At 47.0% G+C, this 17,200-nt stretch overlaps 2 protein-coding genes across 2 annotated transcripts in view; one reads left to right on the forward strand and one right to left on the reverse strand.

The window, feature by feature from the left end:
- The first annotated feature begins 3,247 nt into the window (after window positions 1-3,247).
- GZF1 (GDNF inducible zinc finger protein 1) lies at window positions 3,248-13,029 on the forward strand. The gene is made up of 5 exons (XM_009288430.2): window positions 3,248-4,615; window positions 6,555-6,649; window positions 7,674-7,841; window positions 9,303-9,460; window positions 10,208-13,029. Exons 1-5 carry the CDS (start codon window positions 3,267-3,269, stop codon window positions 10,562-10,564), a joined length of 2,127 nt encoding a protein of 708 aa, XP_009286705.1. The 5' UTR covers window positions 3,248-3,266; the 3' UTR covers window positions 10,565-13,029.
- Window positions 13,030-15,084: 2,055 nt separating this feature from the next.
- Window positions 15,085-17,200, reverse strand: part of NAPB (NSF attachment protein beta) — a 12,665-nt gene continuing 10,549 nt past the window's right edge. The window contains exons 10-11 of the mRNA XM_009288432.2: window positions 16,998-17,048; window positions 15,085-16,481 (exon numbers count right to left, since the gene is read on the reverse strand). Of these exons, the coding sequence (XP_009286707.2) occupies window positions 16,377-16,481; window positions 16,998-17,048 (156 nt within the window). The 3' untranslated portion in view covers window positions 15,085-16,376. The remainder of the gene's footprint in view (window positions 16,482-16,997; window positions 17,049-17,200) is intronic.

Below are 17,200 nucleotides of genomic sequence, written 5' to 3' on the forward strand. Positions count from 1 at the left end.
TGCGCTCTCTTGTGGCCGGGTTGAGATGTGCGTGTGGGCTGCAGCCGGTGTCCAGGCCCGTCTTCGGGCCGCTGTGGCAAGCGGGCAAGCGGGGGAGGCCGAGGACGAAGCCTGCTGAGGAGGAGGAGGAGGAGGAGGAGGGCGACTGGCTTTGCCACGCGAGCTGTGGGGAAGCACGTGGCGATGCCCCATCCTCCTTCCACGCAGGAGTCTCCTGGCCGGGTCTGGGGTCGGTGCACATCTCTAAGTGCCCCTGCACTCTCACAGGGGCTGCCGGGTCCTCGGGGGGTGCTCCAGCCTGTCATCCTAAAACTCGGGCTGGGTGTTTGCTGTAGCGTGCTGTCCTTCGCTGCGTAGGTTTAACTTCTGCTTCAGCCCTGGGGACTGTGCCTGTTGTTGCGGTGCCATTATTGTAGCTTCAACAGTTGGAGCAATCCTAAATGAGGCGGGTTGAGTGTGTAGCAGTAACGCCTCTTATTAACTGCGTGGAACTGTTGGTGCAGAAGAACAGACAGGCTTGCGGGTTCACAATCTGCTAAATCTAGCTGGCTCTTTTTACCTCTTTTCAGCTAGTTTTGCCTCTGGGAGGGGACATGTTCACGGTGTATGATGGCTGACTGCACGCAAGAGTTGCTTTCATTTGAATCCCGGTTCTACAGGCTAGTCCTAGTGAGCAGGCTCAGTCTGCAGATTTTTCAGGCCTTGTCTTTTTCAAGGCGAAGGTATCATACTTCTGTTGAAAATGTTGTGCCAGCCCAGTGCTCAGCAGCTCGGTATGCTTGCCACAGGAGTGGCAATGAAAAGCCTTCACAGCGCAACGTATCTTACTGTACGTGTTGGATTAACGCTCCTCCTCTGAACAAATTCCAAACCAGCGGAAGGCTAGCAACGAGAGCGAGCGATGCGTTTTCGCAGTGGCTTGTCATTCTGCGAACGCTATGGTGGGAAGAACAGGAGGTTTCTGTTTTGCAGCCTTAAGAAAAAAGGAATTGGCGTAACGTGTCTGTTAACACAGGCGTCTGTGGTCAGCTCCTGAAACGAGCAGCTCGCTGAGTACAGTTAGGAGCTCATTCACCCCAGTGGGAGAAGTTTGTGGTTTGGGTTCTTGTTTCCTGCTGGGGATCACTGTTGTCTACGTGTGACCACAGCTTTTGCTGTGTGCTCGAATGGCAAATGGATGGATAGCTGTGAAATAACACGATAAGTAGTTCAAACATAATGTTTTGCGGAAAATTACGTTTTTATATCACTGATTATTTCCGATAAAGTGTTCAGTGAGTCTTTGCTTAATTCATCCTCAAATATTTGGAGTGCTGCTGCGTTGTATAACTGGGAGGGAAAAAAATCACAGAGTGGCTATGGAGAAGGGGAAGCAAAGTTTAAACGTCGTCTTTTGTGCTTATTTATAAGAGTCAGCCTTTCAGTCAGGAGTCAGATCGTGTCATTCTCGTTCATATGAACTTCCTATCAAAACTGAAGCGTAGCGTTGGGGTTTGCTTGTAAAAGTGGACAGTGTTTTGAGATGCTTGTTGAGCTCTGAGCTGGCACAGGCGATTCTTTATCCCCTTCCTGGGTCTTTTGTTTTAGGTGTAGTAAAGTGTAACTCGGGGACAGCGGGGTTTTAGGTATTTGTTAGAATAACGTTAACGGAACTATTTAAATCTTAATAGTAAGCTTACTGAGCTGAAGATTCAAAGGCTAGGAAATAGGAAAGGTTTGGTTCCGAGGATAATCTTTTTCTGTAGAACCTAAGGTTTGGGTGCCCGTGGTGGATTGTGTTCCCTGTTCTCCCACTTGCTTGTTGCGGGAGGTTGGGGAAATGATTCTACTTCCCTCAGGTCTTGTCTGCTTTATTTGTAAACTCCTTAGGGCAGGGGCTCCCTGTGGCTTTTTGCCTTGTGTGGTATCAAGTCCGTGAAGCATTCATTTTACGCGGCTACTCATAGTCTCCGTGAATCTGTGTATTTTGTAGCTCTCAATTTTACAGTTTCTTGAAAATGTGTTATTAAAGCTGTTTTAATAGAAAATGGCATTGGGATGCGAGTCTAACTTTTGGGTTGTTGAAGTGAGTATGGACTAAAATTTGAGTTTATAGCTCTTTGAGGGGAAAGAGTATCTCTTTCTGATGCTGTGAATATTATTCCCGTGTCTCTCTTTCGTGCTTAATATGGCTTTCTTACTGCTGTATTACTATAAATTTTGTTCCATTTGTACGCTATTTTTTTAATCTCTGAGCAAGATTTCTAGTGTCCCATATATAAAAGACTGCAAGTCCACTGTACCTAAGCACGTACAGAGAAAAGAAACCTTAATTAACTTTTAGGAAGTGGAAAGAAATTCTTCAGATTCAAAATGCATGCGTACATAGTTGTTAGGAACACAGCAAAACTCAACAGGGGGGGGGCGGTGCTCAGAGTATCTTCAAAGTTCATAGAAATATCGTTTGTTCTGGGACTTTTAAAAAAAACCCACTCAGTTCTTTTGAGGACTTTGGAGCAGCTTAAAACGTTACTGGGAAATATGCCACAACCTAAACGGTAGCGAAAATTGTGAAGCCTTTGTAAGGCTGCAAATGGGCATTCAAAATTTAGAGGCTGCAAGTCTATTTTGAGCGATGAATTTTTTAAAAAAGAAAACACTTTGAGGAAGTTTTACGATTTTTTAGGTTTACAGTTTGAGAATATGATTATGCAGTCTCCTGTGCTTTGGTCGGTTGAGCATTTGGAATTTTATCCGAGTCTTGTTTAAAAGTCTTATCTCGAAAGCCTGTTTAAGGAAGCGTTCATTTAGGATTGCAGTTAACTTTTTTTACTTAATCTTACCTTTCTCTTACTGCCTGATTAGGAGGGAGAATAATTTCTTAATTCCACATGTCTTAATAAGAACGTTTCCTTTGATGTTCCTCTGTTTGCTTTGTCCCTATTACGGGTTCTAGTAGTCTCTAGTGTTTCAGGTAAAATTACGGTTGAGATTTGAACTCAAATTAACTTCAGAGAAATCTCTGTGTATGACTGGCGGCATGGTTTTAGATATGACCGCTTAGGGTGACACTTTTTGAAAACTGTGCTTCTAGCCAGACTTTTCACAACGTTCTTTTGAAAGTCTGGTCACTTAAGCTCAAGCACCTTAAGTGCTTAAATCTGAAGTGAAGCACTCTCGAAAGTCTAGACATGACTTTTGGCCACTGAAACCCTTGAGTTTTGTCAGTTTCTGTGCAAATAGCTAACGTGCAATGTTGTTGACAGCTTTTTGCAGAGAGAAGAAAGATGGAAAGTAATGCAGTTTTACTGGAATCCAAGTCCTCTCCTATCAACCTTCTGAATGAAATGCATCAGCTGCGTCTCCTGGGCCACCTCTGCGACGTGACTGTCAGCGTGGAGTATCAAGGTGTCAGGGCAGAGTTTGTTGCTCACAAGGCCGTATTGGCAGCAACAAGCAAATTTTTCAAGGAGGTGTTCCTTAATGAGAAGGGCATGGATGGCCCAAGGACCAACGTGTTCTTGAACGAGGTCCAGGTTGCTGATTTTGCTTCATTTCTTGAGTTTGTCTATACTGCTAAGGTAGAAGTGGAAGAAGACAGAGTGCAGCGTATGCTAGAAATAGCCGAAAAGCTGAAGTGCTTGGACCTCTCGGAAACCTGCTTTCAATTAAAGAAGCAGATGCTTGAATCGGTGCTGTTGGAGTTGCAAAACTTCTCAGAATCACAGAACTCTGAGGAAGAGAGCGCTACCCAGCCAAGCATTTTGCTCGAGTCCAAAGCAGCTGCTGTGGCAGAAGCTGACCAGGCAGACTGTCCTCTGGATCCTCCGGATTCCCCAGCAGACAGGCTCAGCAACGGAATGTCTCCTGAGGTGCCGGCTACCAAATCAAAAGAGAAAATAGACAAAAAGAAGGAATTGATGAAGCCTCCTTATGCCAAAATCAGAAGGGCGAGTGGGAGACTGGCTGGGAGGAAAGTATTTGTGGAAATCCCGAAGAAGAAATACACAAGGCGGCTGAGAGAGCAGCAGAAGAATGCAGAGGTTGCTGTTGAAGACGACAAATATCCTCAAGATCAGGATATGTGTGATATGGAGAGAGAGGAGGAGCAAGCGGAGAGCAACAACATCAAACCTGAAAGCGAAGAATGTGATGGCAACTTTGAATTGGAAGAAAACCTGAAAAAATCTGAAGAGGATAAAAAGAAACGAGGCAGTAACTTCAAGTGCAGCACGTGCGAGAAGGAATTCCTGTATGAGAAAAGTTTTCTCAAGCACATAAAGCACAGCCACGGCATTGCAGCCGAAATCATTTATCGGTGTGAAACCTGCAGTCAGACCTTTGCCAACCGGTGCAACCTAAAAAGCCATCAGCGCCATGTCCACAGCAGCGAGCGCCACTTCCCTTGTGAGCTCTGCGGTAAGAAGTTCAAGAGGAAGAAGGACGTCAAGAGGCACATTCTCCAGGTTCATGAGGGTGGTGGGGAGCGTCATCAGTGCCAACAGTGTGGAAAGGGGTTGAGCTCCAAAACTGCCTTGAGGCTCCATGAAAGGACGCATACAGGCGACAAGCCTTATGGGTGCACAGAGTGTGAGGCTAAATTTTCTCAGCCTTCTGCACTTAAAACACACATGAGGTATGAACAGACTTAACTGGCCTTGTTAGATTCTGGGGGGAGAAGCAGAATCCCCTGGAACACACCTTGAGCCTTCAAGTGAAGTGGGGATGTAAAACGTGACTGACTGGAAAGTTTCCGTATTTCCTTTTTTTCATAGCGCCTTTTTTTTTTTTTTTTTTTTCTGCTTTTCAGGTTAAGGGAGTTGCTGTAATTTTCTTTAAGCCTGCTGCTGCTGAAGCGCACGGTTAACTTTTCTCTTGGGAGTAGACCTGTTAAGAGCCAGTGGGATGTTTCACATGAGAAAAGCAACCCCCACGCCAAATTATTTGTAGGATGAGGGCTATAATTATTTCGGCTAATTCGATGCCTCTTTATATTCAATAGAAAAATGTTATGCAAAAAGGATGAAAACATTCTAAAAAGATTTGGTCGTGTATTAAATTCAAGAATACGAGATTTGGGTGCTAAGCATAGAAAACAACTGATACGTGACTAGAAACAGGCTGACACGTCACCGTCTGGAGGCGAGTGAAGCACCAAAGGCACCCACAGGGAGCTGATGAAATCAGTTGTAGCGCTTATATTGCAGCGAGACTCAAAGGTGGAGGTGCAAATGCGTGGCCTTGAAAGTTCACGGGAGAGACATTTTTATCAAGGCAAAAATTCTAGCTGTTAAGGGCTTTAGCCTGCTTTTATCAGTCTGCCGAAGCAGTCATCTGCAACCAAAGTTCAGATTATAGCCAGGGAGTAAGCGTGGAGAGGGAGGTATAGAAGAAATATCCCAAAGTACTACTGCTCAGACCCAAAAAGAGAGTGCGGTGGTGTCGGCGTGTTCCTAGGTGGCATTTCCTGCAAGGCAGAAGGGTTCAGTAACCACTGCTTTGCTTCACCGCCCCTTTTGAAGTCAGTGGGTTTACTCCCAGTGGTAGAAAGCACATCCAGAAGCGTAACTTTTGCTAGGGTGCTCCTGTGATGTTATTGCTGATGCAGCTGTATGGCATCTCTCTTTCATCATGTGTCCTTTCCTAACCGCAAGTAACCGCTTTGTGCTGCTTAAAAAATTCGGGTTTGGCATAGGTGGAGTTTCTCCTCCATTGTGTACCACTGCGACTGTTCAGTAAGCTGGCTGAATGCTGGAAACTCGGTGCTGTCCTAACTTGTGTATCGTGACAGTCTGTGGTGAGAATTTCTCATCTGTTTGTATATATTTTCACATCTGTGCTCTTCCTGTTGATGTACATCACCATGAAAACTGGCCTCTGTTGGCTGTGCTCCTGCAGCACTACCCAAAAGAGTCCTGAAGTGTGCGTGGGCTCAAAAATTTAAGCTAGAGTAAACTGGCACAGGCAGCAATTCTGTAAACTGCCCTTCCTGTACGCACAGCCTTCCTCGGGAGGTGATAGCACGAGCGTGGGGTGACAGCAAGAAAACTGACTGTATGGAAGTGGCACCTTTTTATTCCGCTCCTTGGGTGCCACTTGTTCCAGAGTAGCCAGTGACTCTCTACTTGATGGCCTTGCAAGAGCAGCGTGCCAGGGAACACATCACTCACGTTCTGCGTGGAATAGTTTATTAATAGTGTCAGCAATATAAAGATACCTGCTTTACTTCAGATCCCAAAAGATGGTTAACGTTTTTCTTTCGTCCTGTCTATCCGGATACGAGTTTTCTAAACTTTACTCAATTTTTACCTTTAAAAATTTGTTTTTACCCTAAAGAAATTTCTGGATCTGGGCCTTGATCGTGCAGCACATGCACGATTGAGCAATAAAAGCCGCGCTGCAGAAACCACAATGCAGAATTTGGCCCAGCTGAAGGTATTTTTAAAAGACGCTAAAAATCTCGTGCAGGCACACAGTCGCTCTTCAGAGAGCAGCCACAAAGTAAAGACAACTTGCGTTGTGCTGCAAAGGAAAGAGATATACCTCGGCGCTTTAATGTTGCTGTCTCATTTCAGAATCCATACTGGTGAAAAACCTTTTGCCTGTGATGAATGTGGTGCCAGGTTCACTCAGAATCACATGCTTATATATCACAAACGATGTCACACAGGTAAGGCTTTCTTTTGCAATGTACTAGGTATAGGAGGCGGCCTGCTGTGAAACCAGGACATCTTATTTTCGTTCCGAAAATGCTTTGTTGTTGTTGTTTTTTACATAAAATCAGATATTCTCATCCCTAGACACGATTTTACTGAGAAAGGTTCCTATAGGTGGATAGGCAGACAGTGGAGAGAGTAAAAGGAGCTTGTTGAAGAGAGCAGGAGTTCCCGCCTGGCTGGGATCCGGCGTCTGAAGTGTGGACTGAGGCTGTTTGGATAGCCTTCAATATCCAAAGACCTGTCATCAATAAAAGGTCCGGTTGAATTCTTAGCAGAAAAATGATTTCTCTGTAAGTCTGGAACAGTTAGCCCAAGGAATGTAAAACAGCTGTCTTGGCTTATTCTGATCTTTTTAAAAGCACGTGACCTTCTCCCGGGTATCCTTCGTGGTGTAAATTGGTGTTTTGAACTGACCCTTCGTACCACCCGCCAGTTGCGTGTGGTACTTTTGCATCTCTTAATTGACCTCTCTTAAAACGGTCTGCCTTCTGCCAGTAACTCGTAACTAAATGCGGATAGCAGAAAACATTAAATTACGATGAAATAGCGCATAATTCCAAGAACGCTTTTCAAGCCGCGTATAACTAAAATTGGCTGCTTACGGATGGAGGCCTTTCACCAGAGGCATGCAGCGTTGTGTTTATGACGGGAGTAAGCCAGAATACCCCAAAGACGGTGAGAAAACTGCTAGCTGCGGATCCCCCTGGGCTTTTCACGTACTGTGTAGAGCTATTGGTGTACTGTCGGATAGGCGTGGTTGCCCTTGCACTTGGAAGGGGGTTTGTGCAGGTTTCTTGCAGGAAAGCTCTGTGCCTTCCGCAGAGATCACTGCTGTCGCTGTGGCCCGTTCGGGTCCTTTTGCGAGGCTGGCATGTGGTTCATTTGTATCTAATAGCGTTCAGTTGTTGCGTGTGATGTTTAATAGCATTCTCGAACGCTGCGTCGGTTTAATTCTCCTTTTCGCCCTTGCTGTAGGGGAGAGGCCTTTTATGTGCGAAACGTGCGGGAAGAGCTTTGCCTCTAAGGAGTACTTGAAACACCATAACAGAATCCATACTGGATCCAAACCGTTCAAATGTGAAGTTTGCTTCAGAACGTTTGCACAGAGGAACTCGCTTTACCAGCACATAAAAGTTCACACAGGTAGGAGGTGTGACAAACCACCACCGTTTAAAGACGTAGGCCTCGCAGTTGCGTCATTCAGACAAGGAATTTCTCGACTAGGATTTCCCCGATACCCTGCATGCGTGTTTTGGTTCTTGATGCGGTGTGTTCTTTCATCCACCTCCCTTCTCCTAGTACTCCCTGCGCTTCTTACCGAGTTGCAGCAATTCTCTGAAATCTTCCGAGAGCTATGCAGGTATTGTTAATAATGCTGCCAGGGTTATTAGTGACCGAAGGACTATGTTTGAGCTCTGAGCAAAGCACTGCAGAGTGCTGGTCTCGTTCTTGCCTGCTCGCCCACCTTTTGTGTTTGCATTCTCTCCTGCTTGGATTTTCTCTTCGGGGTCTGTTTCGTTCCCACCCGCTCCTCTGTTTTTTTGAGTAGAAAGCAGTGACCATAGGTACGATAACACTGACTTTCAAGTGGTGCTGTCGGTGTCACCTAGGCTTTGTGCCAGCGTGGAATGACAAGAGAACGGTCACTTTCACTCTTTGCAGCCTTAGCGTTCCTCTCCGTTTTACGTTCTCTTACCCGGCCTCTTTAGAGGGACAGCACTCCCCGGTTTCTTCCCAGTGCTAGCTCTAAATTTCATTGCTCCCACGGAATCTTAGGCATGCGTTCTCTCTTCGGTTTTCTTACCCGCTCTCGCAAAGTCCGCGTGATTCTGCAGTACAGCAGGTTGGAAATGCTCGAGTTACTTTCATCACGTAATAAATACCACGCTTCCTTATCCAGCGCCAGCCTGTGGGAAGCGTCCTTGCCAATGTTCTCTGTTAACAAAATTCTTGTTTGGCTGCCATGCCTTGCTCGCTCTTTACTCCCCGCATCTGCGTGTCCGGTGTGGCGTTACTGTGGGGGGAGCAGGGGACATCGGCGTGGCAGTGCTGACGTTAATGCTTTTTTTTTTTTCTCTTTTTTTTTTCCTGTTCTGGAACGTCATCTCTTTTTCTGTGACACCACTTGCATCTGTTAGAAAGTTTTTTGGTATCCCTTTTTTCTACCTTAGCCAAGGAGGGAGTAAACGTGGGTGTTTCAAAAAGTGCGTAATACAGTGACTGCAGCGTGGCAGTTTATGATGTAGTTGGAGAGAACATAGTGGTTATGAGCAGCTCTGGTATTCATGCTCACGCAACGTACCTCGTAAATCGGAAAACTTGTGTTCTGGGACAGGACCTCAGCTGCTAATGGAAAACACATGTAAAGAGTGTGGAGGCTTCAGCGGCTGCACAGATTTCTGCAGGCTCTGCAAGTACCTGCTTACTTCAGATGTGTCAAAATTTACCCAACTGTGAGAATTCTGAAAACATCTTGGTTTTTTTCTGAAGATGCTTGCGCCTGCCTTATCGTTTCATGAAGTACAGGGGTTCCTTGAGGTTCCCCAGTGCGCAGCACTCGTAATACCCCGACATCACCACTTCAGTGCTGTCCTCTGCTTTCAGGTGAACGACCCTATTGCTGTGACCAGTGTGGTAAGCAGTTCACACAGCTGAATGCGCTGCAGCGTCACCATCGAATACACACCGGCGAGAAGCCGTTCATGTGCAACGCCTGTGGGCGAACTTTCACCGACAAGTCCACCCTCCGACGGCACACTTCGGTAAGAACCTGTCGTCCCACTACCTGGTAGCCCCGGAGCCTTCTCCGTGGCCACGTACTGACCTGTCGACTTTGTCAGGCCTGGAGGGGACTTCCTGTCCAGTTTTTGTTGGGTTTAGCACGTCGTCCTCTCTCTGACGTGGCATTACCATACTCGCATGGTTCGTGTTCAGTCCCGAGTCTGCAGGGAAGCCATTCTTAATCCATTGTGGCGTAGCCCATATAGGTCACGCCTGAGGACCGTTCAGTCACGGATTTGTTTTGTGGCCTCTGAGCGTGTTCCCCACGTGACTGGCAAGTGGCAGGAGAATTCGCTGTCTGGGCCAGGCTCCCTGCTGGACCGGTTAGATACTTTATGAAAACGGGAAGCTCACCAGGGACACAGATTAGTGCGTGGGTGTATACTGACCTAGTTTGGGGACAGTTACGTGGGATGAAAAGAGAGACCTTTTCTACCAGAGTCAGGTATGAGTTGGGTCCACGCTTTTGCCTCCCTGACAGTCATCATGTGTTCAGCCTTCTGGTTTTTGTTTTGTTTTTTTTTCCAGATACACGATAAAAACACACCCTGGAAGTCCTTCCTTGTCATTGTTGAAGGAGCATCTAAGAATGATGAAGGTCACAAAACAGAGCTTCCCGACGAAGAATACGACGTGTCACCTAAAATACCAGAGAAGCTGCTGTCTTTCTCTGAAAACGGCCACTACCAAAACTTGACTGCTGTCCCGGGGAGGGGTTTTTTTTCCAGATACATGATAAAAACACACCCTGGAAGTCCTTCCTTGTCATTGTTGAAGGAGCATCTAAGAATGATGAAGGTCACAAAACAGAGCTTCCCGACGAAGAATACGACGTGTCACCTAAAATACCAGAGAAGCTGCTGTCTTTCTCTGAAAACGGCCACTACCAAAACTTGACTGCTGTCCCGGGGAGCGTGACTGCACTGCATGACAACGGTTCTGCCACGGGAGCAGACTGTAAGTCAGACGGGACTCCGGGACCCCAAGAAGCCCTTATAGCTACCACTTTAAGTGAGCTGACAGTGCTACACACACAGACAGACTCTATTCAGCCACAGCTTCATGCTCTGGCGAATATGGAATAACTTGGTATTTACAAATCCAGTTTAAGCTGCGCCCTTTGTATAGTCCTTTGACTTTGCCAGTAACCTACCGAGGGAACGAGGGGAAGCTATGACAAGGAAGCAGGGCTAGACGTGAAAGACGTGCGCTGGATTTCCAGAATTTCCTCAAAAGATTCGTTATCCACCTCCAACAAGTACAGCTCCATCTCCTTGAAGGTAGGGCAGCGTAACACCACCACAGGGTGGTGGCAGAGGAGGCAGCAGTCCCAGTAAGTTTATTCCCTACGAATAAAAGGGTGTCGTTCAGCTTGTTCGCTCTAGCTGGCCTGCCGTGAAAGTAAGTACCTATATTCAGATAGGTTATAAAGAAGGTGCGAGTTTGATTTCCAGTTGATTTGATGACACACGTACAATCAAGAGAAATGATGTTGTGTTTCTCAGCCTAGTAGCTTAGTGAAATTAATTGTGTTTTCCCTAGTGGAAATTCATACATAAAATAAGTTAAGTTTTACTAAATTGCTTTTCAGGAAATGTTGGTTTATCTCTGCTTTTGCCAAAGATCCAAGCAGTGAGCCAGCTCACTCCTTGGGAATATGAGTAGGAGCAAGCTTCGGAAAGACGGGGAGTTTCATTCCGGGAGTTTTGATTCTCTAGTTGCAAAATGGGAGCCAAGCGCTGCGTCTGTACAGGTGGTGGCGGCGTTATTTTGACATTTCAGTGAAACCTGGTACAGTTTGACACTTGCACTCGGTCAGACAGTCTCCATCTTCTAACTGCTCCAGCTTACGTGTAACTTGGCAATTAAGAGACCAGAACATCTCTTGTAAAAATGTCTGTGAAAAGTAGTGCTTCAGCTATGCCGGAAAAGCTAGCGTAGAAAGACAGCTTATTGCCATTCTCCTGTTAACTTGCATCTACCTAAGCTGTTTTCTGCTGGTCCGGATGGGTCAGCGATGCTCTTCTCTCCAAACTCGAACGTCACTGTTGCTCTGAACTGCAGACCTACTTTTAAATGAAGTAATACTCCGGTGGGAAAAGTTAATTACCGTTTTTTGCTGTCGAGTTGCTACGGCTAATTCCACCAGTGCGAGAGTCTCCAGAGGTAAATTCAGTTACAAACAGGAGGCGGTCAGGGTTCGCAGGACTAATGGCATAAAAAGATGCAAATAAGTGAAAAAGGTACTGGCCTGTTCAAGGGGTTTAGGCCTCGATTTCCCAGGTGGCGAATACTTTGTCTGTAAGACCGTGCTGGAATCTGAACAGCAGTTTTGGGCTGGTGTCTGTCTAACTGTCCCCAGTGAGGTGTTAGGGGCAGGCCTTAAGAACCTAAGCGATGAATAACCTTGCAGTTCAGAGGCTTTAACCGATTAGCATCTGCTGCTCAATTGTGGTAGAATAACCCTGGCAATGCGCCTTTTTGTTTGTTTGTTTGAAATACGGAAGCGTGACGAAGTGAGCAGAGGGACTAAGGGTCCCCAAGTACGGCTCCCGTTCAGCCTGCCCCAGCACCCGCTGGGTTTGGATCCCAGCACCACCCGTCGCTACGAGAATCGCGCTTCTGTTCCGGCCTTTCTTACCAAGACGGACGGATCTTTCCCTAGAATCTCCTCCCCTTCCGCAAGGAGCACATCCCCGTGTTCTGCCCAGTAGCTGGGAAAGCTGTTGCACAGGCAAACCCAGAGAGTTTCTGTCCAGGGTAAGCGTTTTCTGCATTTCCTTTGTTCCGGCTCAGCCTCGCTGTTAGCGAGAGAGGAGTTACTTTGGTTGACCTCACGTTAACCTCACTGGAGTACTCGGGAGGATTTGGGGTATTTTCCCTGTGCGGGGAAGGAACCTTTGAAGTAGTTGGCACTGACAAAGGTCTGACTGGGACGACTCCTGGTTTTTGGGAGCAGCTGTGAATCAACAGCAACTTGCTGGTACGGTTAAGGCGTCAAACTCAGGACCAGACTCCCCCCCCAGTGCCACCATGTAAAAATCTGGAGCTTTTCTAATTCATTTTCCCCTTTTGCTCTTCTGCCTCTCTTTATTTTAATATTAATGTAGTATTTCCACAGAAACTTTCTCAGCTGAAGCTGTGAGGAAAAACTTTCTGAAAGATTGCGTTAGTGTAAAGGTAAGCACAATCAAGCCTTGGCGGGGCCCGTTCTAAGGCTTAGGGGTTGGCAAAGCAATAAAGATACCCAAACTGTGGCACAGAGCTATTTTTGAACCTTAAAGGGATGTCTGAGGCGTTACCGTGGAATCATAACTTAATCTATAGAAAGGGAATTTTTTTAAAGAGAACGTTTCCAAGAGGTTATATTTGAAATATTTATTCAAGCACGATGTTCCTGTTGAAGCTTAGTATTCCCAGTGACCCATGTAAAGAGTTTGTAGATATATTTAAAGTCTGAGCATTAGTACCTGTAGCCAGGGAAACTTTTGTACTCCATGAATGTACGGAAGTGAGTTACTCGTATGAACTGTTCTTATTAAAATATTGAAACCTGAAGACTGACCCTTCCAGTGACTTAATGAGCGTGTTCCTATACCCTCCACACAAAGCACAGACGCCCGTCGCCGTGAAGGCACTAGGACTGGGGTAAGTCCTAACTCGGCTCTGCTGCAGGCCTGAAGCTGGCGGGTGCCGCTCTCGTTCCCCAGGCCCTGCAAGAGCTGCCCGAGAGGGACAATACAGCGCTGTGAAAGCCTGGGCTAGACCTTTCCTTTCCACGAGTCGGGAGCGGTTTCTTGGAGCTTACCTTTAGCTAGGCGTTAAGAAACACGCCTGAAAAAATAGGAAATGCAACACTCTGGGACATTCCGGTTTCCTCCAGATGACGCGTTGCACGACAAGCGCTCAAGTGGCGTGAGAGTCACTGTAAAATGATCAGCCAGTGCTTTCCTGTACGAGTATGCACCCTTAGGGCGTACCTCAACCGGTCACCAAACTAACTGAAAGGGAGCGCTGTGCACGCTGGCTTTTAGCATCGCCACACCCCGCGGCTTTACGCAGGCTCTAGCTTTAGCCTGCCTTCTGCATTTGCCGGCAAAGAACGCTCCTCACCGCTTACGTTCATGATTTTCACTTTATTCATGTACGGATTCACACAAAACATTATATTCTTGCTAAGGCCATTTCGTTAATAAGTTTTCATAGAACGGAGTTGTGTTCTGGGGGGGAAATACAGCAGAGTGGCAGACCGTCATTTTAGAACTGTCACAATTGACCACTGGTACACTGGAGGACATGCTGTAGCCTACTCATACAGAACGAACATTGGTATTTTAATGGTTTTACTCCGGAGCACAGTAACAGACCCCACGACCCCACGGGTACGGTCTTCGGGTCCGCCAGCTCCATACGCGTCTTATCACAACTGCGCGTAATACCGACAACTGGAAAAGTGAACACAGAAAGGCGGAAAATGCTCGCCTGGGTTGTGTGCGACGCTAGGCAAGGCAAACCTCACGGCCCGTGCCGCCTCAGCACCCCGCACCAAGGCTCCAAAGGAGGTGGATACAAGTCACCACAAACCCATCAATGCGGTGGGTCTTTGCTCGCTAAGGAAACAGGCTAAGCAAACAGAAAGGGTTCCGAGCCCATCCTTTTAACACAGAGTCAGTTCGGCGGCAGTCACATCTTCGGGCCCCCTTGTCCAAAACGAGAGCAAATCTGCAGCCAAGCCAAGCTTTAGCGACAGGATTACCCGCCTACCCTGCTAGCTGCGTCCTAAGCCCAGCATTTTCTCTGCCCAGCGGAGGTGGCACAAGCACGCGAAGGACTCCGGCACAGGGACGGGACGCCCTCGGAAAACGTCAGTCGGTCCTCATTTCTATGAGCTGAGGTGTGCACCCGCCCCTCGGAGCGCCTCGGGGGGAGACAGACCAGGACCACGCGCTAAACGGAATTTAAAGCATTTCTTCGCGGAAAGACACACGGTGGTCTAAGCTAAAGCGACGGTTGTGTTGCGGACAGAGGTTGATCGTGAGCAGCAGCCTTACAAACGCATCTGAGGAGTGAAGAAACCGAAGCTGCTTGGAAGAACGAGCATTGTCCGTCCGGGCTTTTTTAATGCACTCACCTTGCCAGTTCTGCACAGCTCACGGGTCTTTTCTGTCAAGTTAGGATGCACAGAACAGTCTACAGAAAATAAGTGACGGGTGAGATCGGTCAGGAAAACAAACAAAATAAATAATTCGGCATGTACCAGGAGTTTCTTGGGTTTTCTTTTTCCTAAGTCAGTGGTAGAGATAAAGTACTGCTGTAATAGAACGAAACCCCTTAGACCAGTAAGCCAAACTGCGTTCTACTCAAATAAACACCCAGATTAAAAACAAACTGAAGAGAAGTGCGAAAGCCGGCATTTTGGCTGCCAGAATATGAGCAGAGACAATCGCTTCATCGAGAGAAACAAGGGGCAGAGCCCGCGCTGGGCGGCGGTGCCCGCCGAAGCCGCCTGCTGGGGGCTACCGCGACGTTCCTGCTCCGGCGGTGGGAGAGGGCCCACTTAAAACAGCAGTTGTGCCAAACAAAGCAATTAATTACTTTTTCATTCTTTACACGTCACAGTGTTGCAGCTGAAAATCACTTCATGACAGAGAAACACCGCGTCACAACTCCCGCTGTGGCAAATTGCATAGGCGCCCGAGTCCTTCTTAAGAGCGACACATGAGATAATAGGTGGCTTAATCATCTCTAGTTAAAACAAAGCACTGCGCGGAAGAGCCTTGGCTGCAGACATTTTAAAACACATTTCTAAAATTACCGCAGGAATCGTTAAACGTGTCTACAGCTTTCCAAAGCAAGCTCGATTCGTCTGTCACCCAGACAACTACAACAAGGTTTCTGCATAACGTCAAGGCTCAGCCAACGCCTTCGCGCGTCACAAGAACGAGCGACACGCCAACAGCAAAGAGGTCGGAAACTAACGGGTGTTGTCCGGTGCACACAAGAGACCTGTAGTAGAGACAGCAGCAGGAGTTCACGTAAATGAAAAGTTAGAAAAATAGATTATTACTCGGGTCAAGTCACCTCGGGGTAGGAGGGATGGGATGCACCACAAAATAAAGTAAGTGGAAAAATAGATCCAAGAAAATATAGAAGAACCTTACATTTTATATTTAGATCTGAAATACAAAATACACCATTAACCAGGTCTACTCGCGACGACTGTCCGGAGGGCTGGCACCCATCTAAGCAGTCCCGTCCCCTAGCGTGTAATGCTTTCAGCACTAGGTCGTTGTGTGTTCCGTACTTATACGTGCACACATGTATCTGTATAGGGATGTATACACACACATGCATACTGTATACGAGAGTCACAAAGCCTTTCATTTCAAAGCACCATTAAAAAAGCTCAATCATTTAAAAACAACAACAAAAAAAAACCCAAAACCAAGGTCCACGTGTATCTGACAGAGGTCCATGTAGAAACAGAAAACGGTAACGATACAGCGACAGCTCAGAAGCAGTTATTCGTACTGTACTGGCGTGGACAAAATACCTACATGCTGGAATCAACGGTACTGAGCCTTAGGACAGAACAGCGGGGAAAAAATAGTAGTTGGAAGTGCCCACTTTGGGTTCACAGCTAACAAAACCAAGAAAGGGTTTCTGCCAGAAGTGCTGCTTTCGCCTCAGAACGATCTGCCAGTGATACCCAGAGCATCGCTTCTCATCTACCCACGTTGTCACGACAAAGAGCGGGATAGTAAAGAAACACACAAGTCATTGGATTCGTAAGCAACAAAATAAAGCTAGATATTTCACCACGTATCCCACAGTGGTCCTTGGCTGTAACACAAGAACAGATTACTTAGGCTGCATGCCACAAACACCACGAACGATTCACTTCAGGTCCCCATCCCCTTCTCCTTGGATTGACTTTTTGATGCGAAGCAACATGGTTGTAAGCCACTGATCCAACCGCGATATTGAATCGAATTCTTTAACCTATTAGGAAGAAAAAACAAACACCGGTTTAAACTAAGATGTTAGAAAGCAAACGAGACTGCTGCGAAAGCAGCTCTCTGCAGCTCTTCTAGTATGGTCTTTTGAAACTTCTAGTCTTCCCAGAGAAAAAAATAAGTAAAATAAAATAAAAGGGATCTATCTATCCAAAAAACACACAGAGCACTTTAAGCCGCTGTCAAACACCGAAAGGGGCTGGAGCAAAACCAGGCAGGATCTTTACTTAACTCTCAATGACAGACTAGTAATTTTAAAGTATTAAGTTCGGGACTTGCTAGAGCACGGGCTGCTAAAGTCCATCTCTCCTGCGGGTTGTTTCGTGGCAGGATGGTTAAGCAGCGAAGCGCCCCGTGTTCTGCCCCACGGAACTCGGTCGCAGCACTCGGAGCTCGGGCAACCGGTTACCCAACATTTAACAACGCGCGCGCACCCCAGAAAGGTAAAAAAGGAACAACCCGCCACCCACGAGCGCACCTTAGCGAATTCGCGACTACTTACTGCTTCGGTGTATGCCTCGCAGTTCTGCTCCTCATGGGCTTCCAGCAGTTTCTAGGAGAACACCGTTAAGGATCAGAAAATATCAGAAAATACTCCGTTACTGCGTGTTCCCGCAGGGCCGGTGCGCCGGCCTCTCGTCCCCAGGAGAGGGGGGGACCTCTGCACCCGCACTGCCGGGCACCCGCGTGTCCAGCAGCGGAACC

Source organism: Aptenodytes forsteri, unplaced genomic scaffold, assembly GCF_000699145.1.
Source record: "Aptenodytes forsteri isolate BGI_AS27 unplaced genomic scaffold, ASM69914v1 Scaffold185, whole genome shotgun sequence".
NCBI lineage: Eukaryota > Metazoa > Chordata > Aves > Sphenisciformes > Spheniscidae > Aptenodytes > Aptenodytes forsteri.

Excerpts from the sequence above, each read along its gene's own strand:
- GZF1 (XM_009288430.2), top strand. The coding sequence starts at position 3,267 with ATGGAAAGTAATGCAGTTTTACTGGAATCCAAGTCCTCTCCTATCAAC. Across the intron at positions 4,616-6,554 it reads GCACTTAAAACACACATGAG|AATCCATACTGGTGAAAAAC; the intron begins GTATGAACAGAC and ends GTCTCATTTCAG. Across the intron at positions 6,650-7,673 it reads TCACAAACGATGTCACACAG|GGGAGAGGCCTTTTATGTGC; the intron begins GTAAGGCTTTCT and ends CCCTTGCTGTAG.